We start from the raw sequence: 9,901 nt of genomic DNA on the forward strand, positions 1-9,901 counted from the left end.
CTCCACAACACAAGAAAACCCCGAAGAGATGTGTTTGTTGTTGTTGTTGTTGTTGTGGTCTCAATGGTCTCCCTGTGTGACAAGGAGACCAGAGTTGTCCCCCCCCCCCCCCTCCCTCCCCCCAGGCATGACGACAAATAGCCCCGTCACATCCCTGACAGCTCGACCGTCTCTGCACAACAAAGCCGCACAGACAACCACGGGTGTGTATATATATGTATATATTTATTTATTAAAAATGTGAGCTTAACTCACTGCCATCCAGCTTTTTTTTTTAAACTGATATTTATATTTTTATTTACAACTGTAAAAACGTCATTGCATCTCCAGTCTTTGTAAAAAAAACAAAAAAAAACAAATACAAAGCCCCCCCCCCCCCCCCCCCATCTCCCCTCTCGTGGAGTGTAAGCATGCTCTCCGGTGAAAGTGAAATGTCCGCACCGGGGCGACGACGCAAACCTCCGTGTTTCCAACCCCCCCTCCCCCCGCCGGTCGACGACCCCCACCACCCCCTCCCCCCTCTGGAGGTGATTTATTTACCTGTACGCGCGATTTGAAGCGCGCGGCGGGATGCGATAGACGTTGACATCGGGTTTCACGCACAGGATCGACTCGTACTCGCCCTCGGCCGCCATCTTGATTCAACTGTTATTGGTGTGGGAGTAGTGTGGTTGTGACTCATTTATTCGCTTCTTTCCTGGGGAGGGGGTGGACGAGGGGGGCGGGGGTGTCTGTCTGTGCGCGCGTGTGTGTGCGCGCGCGCGTGTGTGTGTGTGTGTGTGTGGTCTGCGTCCTAACGGTCATTTAAATCATACCCACTAACCAAAAATAAAAAAATTAACGGCACGATACTAGGAAGACAAAAATAATTTATTGCTAATTTTTTTTTTAAAGTTTCATTATAGAAGATGAAAAACTGGTAAAACAGAAATGTATTTTTAATTGAGAATTAAAAAAAGATTAAATAAAAAATAGATCGTGAGGAGGGGGCGTGGACTTTGCAGGTGGTGCTGAAAACGACGGAAGCGGAAGTGGTCGTCGTGTCGTCCTCGGTCTCCTCGGAGGATCCTGCAGCAGATCTACACTGAGGCGGGTTAGTCCGTGGTTTCTGCTGTAAAATACGCACATTTAAATGCACGAAACGACGCGCAAAGAACGGACGTCATCTTTTAATCCAACAACGGCGACCGTTTCATCGAACACGTGACCCCCCCCCCCCCCCCCCCGATCGTTTTGAAGCCTGACACGTAAGCTGCGTTCGCCATGTTTACGGCTGCTGGCCGACTTCAGTCGCTCTCCGAGGTCCTGAAAACGATCCTCACAGATGCGCCGTTAGGTGGGATCGTCCAGGTGCACTGTGACTGAAGGGTTTTAGGCTCGTGTTTCTTCCCCCCCCCCCCCCCCCCCCCCCCCAGATGCTGGTTGATAACCAGGTTGTAGCTTCGCCAGAGAGCTAAGCTAGCTGAGGAGCTGTGGTTTGTCGCAGTGATTGTGACCAGTAGGCTCGTCCTTTTAGGCTAGCTGTGCAGCCATGCGTTCATAAATGTGAGCTTAACTCACGGCCAATCAGCTCTTTGTTCTTCTTTCTATATTGTTGATGTTTACATGTTGTCTGGTTCCTTCCTGCAGCTGTAGGATCTGGTTTCTAAACATCCCAACGCAGCCGAGGGGGGAAGATAGAGCAGGATGTGCACTCGCTGAGCCGGCGCTGAAGAGACGTCCTACACATATATTTGACAGCACAGGCTTTACAAAAAAAAAAAAGGTATGATGGTTTGTGTTTTTAATTTGAGTTTTGATCATGTGTGCACGCGTGAGGAAGTTTTTCCTCTCATTGTTCACAAGCGACGGTTTTGTTTTGACCCCCTTTAGGCGCCATGACGTCCTCTATGCTCCGCCGACAGCTGAAGAACCTGGTCCAGAACTACTCTGAGGCTGAGGTCAAGGTAAAAGAAACTAAAGAACCTGGTCCAGAACTACTCTGAGGCTGAGGTCAAGGTAAAAGAAACTGAAGAACCTGGTCCAGAACTACTCTGAGGCTGAGGTCAAGGTAAAAGAAACTAAAGAACCTGGTCCAGAACTACTCTGAGGCTGAGGTCAAGGTAAAAGAAACTAAAGAACCTGGTCCAGAACTACTCTGAGGCTGAGGTCAAGGTAAAAGAAACTAAAGAACCTGGTCCAGAACTACTCTGAGGCTGAGGTCAAGGTAAAAGAAACTAATGAACCTGGTCCAGAACTAAGTGAACCTCAGCATCCCCCGTCATGTCAGCTAAATGTGCCCTGAACCAGGAAATAAAACATGTATTTTGATTTTTTTTTTTTTTAAGTCTAGTTCAAGATGCATCTTGGATTATATTTGCTTTTAATTAGATAGTCGGTAGTAACCACGGGAAGAGAGATGGGGATGAAATGCACTTAAGTCTGTAGGACGCTAGCACAGCTACAACATGACATTTAAACTGTACAACTTGAGTTTGAAAGGATGCGCCCACCAAAGGGTGAGATCAGTTAAAAGTTATGGGTGCAAAAATCAATAAAACAAGTCGTACATTTAAAGTTTCTACTAGCGGTAAACTCTTGACAGTTCTCTTACATCCTAACCTTCAGGTTTTAGGAATCAGGGAAATCTGGGGATATCCTTTTTGTCATCATGCTGATCCGATGAATCGGAACAGATTACTTGTCACTTTCGTTCGCATTAATAATTGAGGCGACGGAAAAGGCTGACTTCGCGATTTCTACGGTAACTGAGAGCTTTTGTACCACCTTTCTTGATATTCCCCTGACATTTCTCGCTTGGCTTCTCCTGCAGGTGAGAGAGGCGACGTCCAACGACCCGTGGGGCCCCTCCAGCACTCAGATGGCCGACCTCTCCGATCTGACCTACAATGTGGTGGCCTGCAATGAGATCATGACGATGCTCTGGAGGCGCCTGAACGACGACAAGAACTGGAGACACATCCACAAGGTATCGCCGACGAGGCAAAACGAGTGTGTTTTTGTAACGCGACTGTTATTATAACGCCGATATTGTAGATGTTATGTTGATTTTAAGCCATTTTCAAAATACAAATATAACCCTTGTTTGAAAAAGGCTATTGGGACCTGCAGCAGCAGAACCCTATGCAGTGGCTCAGCTGGAGGAGTTGGAGATAACAATTAATTTAGGAAAATTAGGTCACATTTATTTCGGTTCCGTTTCCATTATTTATTTATTTTACTGTTGTAGCTCTTCTGAAATACATGTTGCCATTTAGTGAAAGCCCTCTGGGTTTCATCACATGACATGATTTATTAATCTGATCTTTAGTGAAGGTGCACTGCACCACATATCTGCTATTAAGTTACTGGTATCAACAACTCGGTAACACGACAGACCATCGCGACTTTACGAGTCTTGTGATTGGCAGTTGCACTAGTGTCCACTAACGTTTTGTTTATTGTTTATACTTTCCGACAAAATCTGTGATTTTTTTTTTTACACAGATTTCTTGTGTGTTCTCTTTGGTTTTGTCTTATAAATTCACCAATTATTTGTAAAAAAAAAAAAAGTGAAACTATACAGATCGACAGTTTATTTCGGTATATATGATATACGTCTCTATTTCACGTAAAAACGTGTTTATTGTCTTTTTTCATACCAGTCCCTGACGCTGCTGGAGTACCTGTTGAAGACCGGTGACGACCGAGTGCTTCTGAAAATGAAAGACAACGTCTACATCGTCAAGGCCCTCACAGAGTATCGCTTTATAGAAAAGGAGGGCAAGGATCAGGTGATACTTTTAGTGTCTACTTAAAGGTTTAATGCTATAACTTTAAAAGCATCCACCACACTCCTTTTTAACTTGTAGGCCAAGTTCACAATAAAAGAATAAACAGTTTTGGTGTCTCACACATTTGAATTAAAGGTTTTCCAGAAGGCAATGCTTGACACTTTCAGGCTTACAAAACTTGTAGCTTTTGGGGGTTGTTTTTAAGGCTTAGATGGTCCAATGGTCAGTCAATCAAAGTTTAATTCAAGCATATCTGTCCCAGGGTGTAAATGTGAGAGAGAAGGCCAAAGTTGTCCTCGTTCTCATGGAGGACGATGATAAACTAAAGGAGGAGAGAGACTTTGCCGTCAAGACCAGAGAGAAGACTTCAAAAAGTTCTGCTGGTGAGCCCTTCCGTCCTGAACTGTCACTGCTAAACACCAGTTGTTTGAACCGTTGTAGTACAATTCACTTAATGTGTCTGCGTCTCACATTAAAATCTCTCTTCCATTCCGTCTAACAAGCCTCGTCCGCTGACGCAATCAAGGATCCCAACTACAAGCCCTGCTACGTCGTCGGGGCCGGAGGGCTTCCATCCTTAGACAACATACCGTCAGTGGCCGACTTGACCGCTTCCTTCGCCGCCCGCAAAGAGGAGCGTCTGAAGCAGGAAGCTGAGAAGAAAGACCTGGAGAGGAGGGTAAGTGTGAAGCAAGTACGGAGCTCATTCAGAGCAAGTGGACACAAAATGCGACACCACTGTAATATAATGCGGTTGAGTGCAGGAACACCGCAGAGCACAGCCTCAAAAGTAACCATAGTTACTAAAGTCTCAACGTACCCAATGTTCTATGATACAGGTTCCAAAGGCAAAGTTTCAGTCAAAGAATGAATCCTTTGAAATTAGATTACAGACCGGTTACCCAATACCAATTGCAATCGATTACTCGGCTTGAACAAATCCGTTACATCTCATGTGTCAACAGGACAGGTTGAGTGACACCTCATGTTACATGAAGCCATTTGTAAGTGTTTGTGTTTACCTCTCTAATGCAAATTTCCTAGGCCAAGATGAGTGACGACGAGCTGCAATGGGAGGATGCCGGCAAAGACAGTGACGATAAAAAAGGTGCTTGGGGAGGGGAGAAAGCAAAAGAGGAGAAGGAGGAGGAAGAGGAGAAGGAGGAGAAGGGGAAACCAGATGCATGGGGAGCCCCGAAAGAACCTAAAGAAGCCCCAGATCCATGGGGCATACCTGCAAAGCCTGACACAACTGATACAGCAGCCAGCGGTGATCCTTGGGGGGCTCCAGCTAAAACTGAGGATCCATTTTCAGCTCCAAAAACTGATGAAGATTCATTTGCTGCGCCAAAGAATGGAGAAGATCCATTTACTGCATCAAAAGATGACCCGTTCAACGCACCAAAAGATGGTTCAGACCCCTTCAATGCACCCAAAGACAAGGAAGATCCATTTGCTGCTCCAAAAGATAAACCAGCTCTCTTCAAAGCCCCTAGAAATGATCCATTCAACGCCCCGAAAGATGATCCCTTCAAAGCCCCTAGAAATGATCCATTCAACGCCCCGAAAGATGACCCCTTCAACGCCTCCAAAGATGACCCCTTCAACGCCCCGAAAGATGACCCCTTCAACGCCTCCAAAGATGACCCCTTCAACGCCCCTAAAGATGACCCCTTCAACGCCCCTAAAGATGACCCCTTCAACGCCCCTAAAGATGACCCCTTCAACGCCCCTAAAGATGACCCCTTCAACGCCCCTAAAGTTGACCCCTTCAACGCCCCTAAAGATGACCCCTTCAATGCCACCAAAGATGATCCATTCAACGCATCGAAAGATGATCCATTCAGCGCTCCGAAAGATGACTTCAACGCCCAGAAAGAGGACCCCTTCAACACTCCAAAGGGTGATCCATTCAGTAGCCCAAAAGATGATCCCTTTACTGCACCAGCATCAACACCTCCTAAAGAAGACCCATTTGCAGCACTGGTGTCATCTGAAGATGACGCCTTCCCTGCTGCAACAACACCACCCAAAGAGGATCCTTTCTCTGGACCATCCAAACCCACACAAGAGGATCCTTTTGATGCACCAACAACGCCCCCTAAAGAGGATCCTTTCACAGTGTCATCCAGTCCACCAAAAGATGATGCCTCCGATCTCTTCAATGCCCCTCTGGTGAGCTCGCCTCAAGGCAGTGCAGATGCGTGGGGAGCCCCTGCTAGCTCTACACCCAGTGACGGGTCAGACCTCTGGGGGGCGCCGTCTGCTCAAGAGGAAACCAAGGGCGGAGACCCCTGGGGGGACGGGACAAGCACCTTCTCAGCTGTTGATAATTCTGATGCATTTGGAGATGCATCCAAACTGGACGATGACCCATGGGGAGCTCCAGGTAAGAAACTAACAAACGGATGCTTCTAAACTCGAGGTTTACGATCATATCTGTACGTTATTGATTTGTCCTTTTTTGAAACGTTTCTGCTCTATTTCCCTGTTAAGCTGCAGCTCCAGTTGGCACAGATGATGCGTGGGGTTCACCTGCTCCACCCTTAGACTCCACCCCATCTAGTGACCCCTTTGGAGACGGAGCATCTAAAAAAAGTGATCCTTGGGGTGCGCCGAGCAACGGGACGGGTAAGTCGCACTATACACTCCGTCTAAAGGCTTGCCCTCTGTGATCCATCACATTTCATGGCAAATAAAAAAACGTCATTGTCTGCTTGGTACTCGGCAATAAAATGCTCCGCTCTGATTAAATCAACTAATTTCTTCCTCTGGATAGTTTGCAAAAAAAAAGCTTGTTTTTAATCCTATAGAAGACTTTGCCAGCTGGCTTAGTGCTCGGGCCCAGAATGGCGACTCTAACAACGTAACTGTTTGAGTCCCCGGGGTTTGTGTTTTCATGTTTCCGTTTTCTTCCATCTTCTCCATTTTTCACCCCCCATCGCTCAGCAGCTGGCTAACAATCCTAATCAACTAAACTTCTCTTCCGCTTTTGCTCTCTCTTCCTTTCCTCCCTGACCTGTCCCCAAAAGAAAACACCTTTTAGAGTAGAGTTGGACCCTTTTATTTTATTGCAGGAAAGCAAACCGCGCAGGAGGAGAAGGCGTATAGAAAGACTGCTTCGTTTCTGGGCTCGGCCGGGGCGTCGCTCGTTGACTTGGACGATCTGTTTTCTTCTAACCCCAAACCCAAACGGCGCCAACTCGCCAACTCGCTCGTCGCCCAGACGCGAGCCATCGGTAAGGACGGAGAGGAAGCGCTTCGCTCTGGGTGACGAACGCCGTTTTTCAAGGCTTCGCGTGGGATTCTTTTTGTCGAACGGACGCATGATCAGCTTCAAAAGAAAAAATCTGTAATTCGCTGGTTGTGATGATTCAAATGTATTCAACAACTGTTTAGTCCAGAGGGAGAGAAGGGGGGAATATTCAATATCAATAGGTTTGTATGGAAAAGCTTACTGTGATCACGTGTTTAGCCTATTCACCCTTCCCCTGGGTTCTTGCTGTATAGGTGTGTGTCTGTGTGTGTGAGAGCATTAGTGACCTATTGCAGTTTGTATAGAAACTAGTGTATATTAACCAGCAGATATTGACCTCTTCTCACCCCTCTCTCTCTCTCTGCTCTGGTGCATTTTCTCTTTGCTGGAATATTTCAACCTCCACCCTCCTGTTACTACTCCCTAATTTCCCAGGCGCTTTCAAAGCCCGGGGCATGACGTCTTGCCTCAGGCTACCCCCTTCCTGAAACGTCAGCCCCACGCCGCACCCTCCATTTGGCTCCGCCCTCCATTTGGCTCCGCCCTCGCTCTGTCCTTCGGCGCTCCGCCTCCCCACTTTCGGAGCTGCTGTTCCTTCCGGCGAGCCTCCCTTGCTTCAGCCTCCGTCTCCGTACCGGGGGGGGGGGGGGTGGGGGGGGCTTCTCAGTTTGGTTTTAAACGTGCTTCAGGCGGCTCCCCCGAGCTCAGGAACTGGAACGGTGCGATTTGGTTTCTATTGGGAGGGAGTCCACAAATGGGACTGAGCATGAACCCCTCCTTTGGAGGACGGGGCAGTCCGGCTCTCTGGTGGGAACCCCTCCTCATGGGAACAGGGATGGGTCAGTCCAGTTTCTTTGGAGGGAATTGCCAAGCGGGCGTGGCTCCTTTGGGAGGATCCACTCTACGGGCCGGGGGGAGAGTCCCCCTCAACCCACAGTTGCTGTCAGACAACAACAACAACAACAACAACAACAACAACAACAACCCATTCCTGTCCTGACAGCTTGACATGGAATATATCCTGCCAGATGCATGTAATATCAAACCTTTTTTATGGTATACTTTTGGAAAATGAGCAGTAGCGACCTTTAAAACCCGTAAAATCACTCGTCTGATCCCTTAATTAAACCCGTCGAGATCGACACGCGTCCAAATGAAATGGTTAAAGTGTACACAACATTAACACACACGCACACAACGATGATGTGTGTGTGTGTGTCTGAAACGTCCTTTTGAGAAGCAGAGAGCATGTGTGTGTGTGTGTGTGTGTGTGTGTGTGTGTGTGTGGAAATACTGCAGAATTACTGTTGATGTGAGTGTTGACCGAAAAAGACGTCACTGTAGGTTTTCATTTGTGTGTGTGTGTGTGTGTGTGTGAGACCTGCAGCACGCTGTGTGTGTGTTTTCACTGTATATTGTGCTGATGTAAATATTGGAAGTAATCACAGATAAACCTTGAAATATATATTAGAGTGTTACAATCATGGGTGACTATTTATTGATCTATTTATTGATTGATTTATTGCTTTTAATTATCTTATTGATGCAGCAATGGCCTCCAACAAAGACAAGTTCAGGTTAACTTTCTTTTCAGCGTCGTCGTCATCAAGACGGGTTGACCGGATCGCATTGATCACACACGATGTCCAACATGCATTATCAATCGCCTCAGTAACCAACGGTGGCTTTTTATTTATTCATTTATTTATTTATTTATTTTATTCCCTGTTTAGATTTGTAGTCGTTCTGGATTCATTGTGTAGTTGAACGTCTCCGCTGTATCTCCTGAATCAGAAAGAAGAAATGTGTTGTTGTGTGTCGGCGGAATAAAGTCTGAGTTTGAACACAACAACCTGTTTAGTGCGTGTGTGTGTGTGTGCGTGTGTGTGTGTGTGTGTGTGAGCGACTAGTCGATGACAATAAACACACACCTGCATCTCTTTATGTTCTACAATCAGCGGCTCCCCCGTGGCTGAAGATTACATTTTCTTTTAAGGAGGTTTTTGACTTGAAACACGGACGTGTGCGTCTTTTGTGTATTTATTTTATATTTTTAAATATGAAGCTTCTAGGAGTTGTAGTCGGAGGAATATGAGGATGAGAAACCACTCCTCATATTTAATTTTGTATGACATTTATTTATTTTGCTGTGTATTTAAATTTATGTTGTAAACTGTGATCGTATACAGTATTTGAGAAAATAAAATGATACAATAAGTGACTAACAGCACTGTGGCCTTTCTCTACGTCTCATTTTCTGCAGCACATTTCTCAAATCTCTATTTTTAAACTGAATTATGGTTTATTGTGGATTCCCTTGAGCATCACTTTGTCTTACAACCCATAAAGCATACCGACTGTCGCCACAAGAGGGCGATAAATACAAATAACAAACTTGTATATTATTATACCTACATGTGTACTTCTGAAGCATCACATTCTATATTTTCATTTAGAGAGAAAGAAGGAATAGATGTGCTTTTAAGAATTGTAACCTGAGAAAAACTAAACTAAAGCCTGAATTATTATTCAAAGCAGTGGTTTTTAACTTTTATGGATAACTTACTGGTCACAAAGGCACATAACAGAACCCCAAAGACACACAAAATGACAACAAAAGATATAAAACAACCACAGAGAGACACAGAAAGACGACAAACAACCAGAAAGAAACACAAATGACAACAAAGACATGAAACCACCTCAAAGAGACACAAAATGACAACAAAACACATAAAACCACCTCAAAGAGACACAAAATGACAACAAAAACACATAAAACAACCACAAAGAGACACAAAATGATAACAAAACACACAAAACAACCTCAAAGAGACACAAAATGACAACAAAAAAACACATGAAACCACCT

General features: G+C 45.6%; 2 protein-coding genes across 6 annotated transcripts in view; one reads left to right on the plus strand and one right to left on the minus strand.

The window, feature by feature from the left end:
- The window catches only part of necap1 (NECAP endocytosis associated 1), a 5,652-nt gene extending 4,988 nt beyond the window's left edge, over window positions 1–664 (minus strand). The window contains exon 1 of the mRNA XM_034544916.1: window positions 541–664. Within this exon, the coding sequence (XP_034400807.1) occupies window positions 541–635 (95 nt within the window). The 5' untranslated portion in view covers window positions 636–664. The remainder of the gene's footprint in view (window positions 1–540) is intronic.
- On the plus strand, window positions 145–8,878 carry LOC117738748 (epsin-1-like). 5 transcript variants are annotated; one of them, XM_034544847.1, is made up of 11 exons: window positions 145–203; window positions 1,630–1,765; window positions 1,873–1,946; window positions 2,813–2,968; window positions 3,645–3,773; window positions 4,036–4,156; window positions 4,277–4,452; window positions 4,818–6,162; window positions 6,270–6,404; window positions 6,851–7,012; window positions 7,465–8,878. In XM_034544847.1, exons 3-11 carry the CDS (start codon window positions 1,878–1,880, stop codon window positions 7,515–7,517), a joined length of 2,346 nt encoding a protein of 781 aa, XP_034400738.1. In that variant the 5' UTR covers window positions 145–203; window positions 1,630–1,765; window positions 1,873–1,877; the 3' UTR covers window positions 7,518–8,878. The 5 variants fall into 5 exon arrangements, with proteins under 5 accessions (XP_034400738.1, XP_034400736.1, XP_034400739.1 ...); XM_034544845.1 differs by lacking the exon at window positions 145–203 and adding an exon at window positions 1,015–1,093; XM_034544848.1 differs by lacking the exon at window positions 145–203 and adding an exon at window positions 1,015–1,093 and having other exon boundaries at window positions 6,276–6,404.
- Window positions 8,879–9,901: the final 1,023 nt, after the last annotated feature.

Source organism: Cyclopterus lumpus, chromosome 11 (assembly GCF_009769545.1).
Source record: "Cyclopterus lumpus isolate fCycLum1 chromosome 11, fCycLum1.pri, whole genome shotgun sequence".
NCBI classification, from domain to species: domain Eukaryota; kingdom Metazoa; phylum Chordata; class Actinopteri; order Perciformes; family Cyclopteridae; genus Cyclopterus; species Cyclopterus lumpus.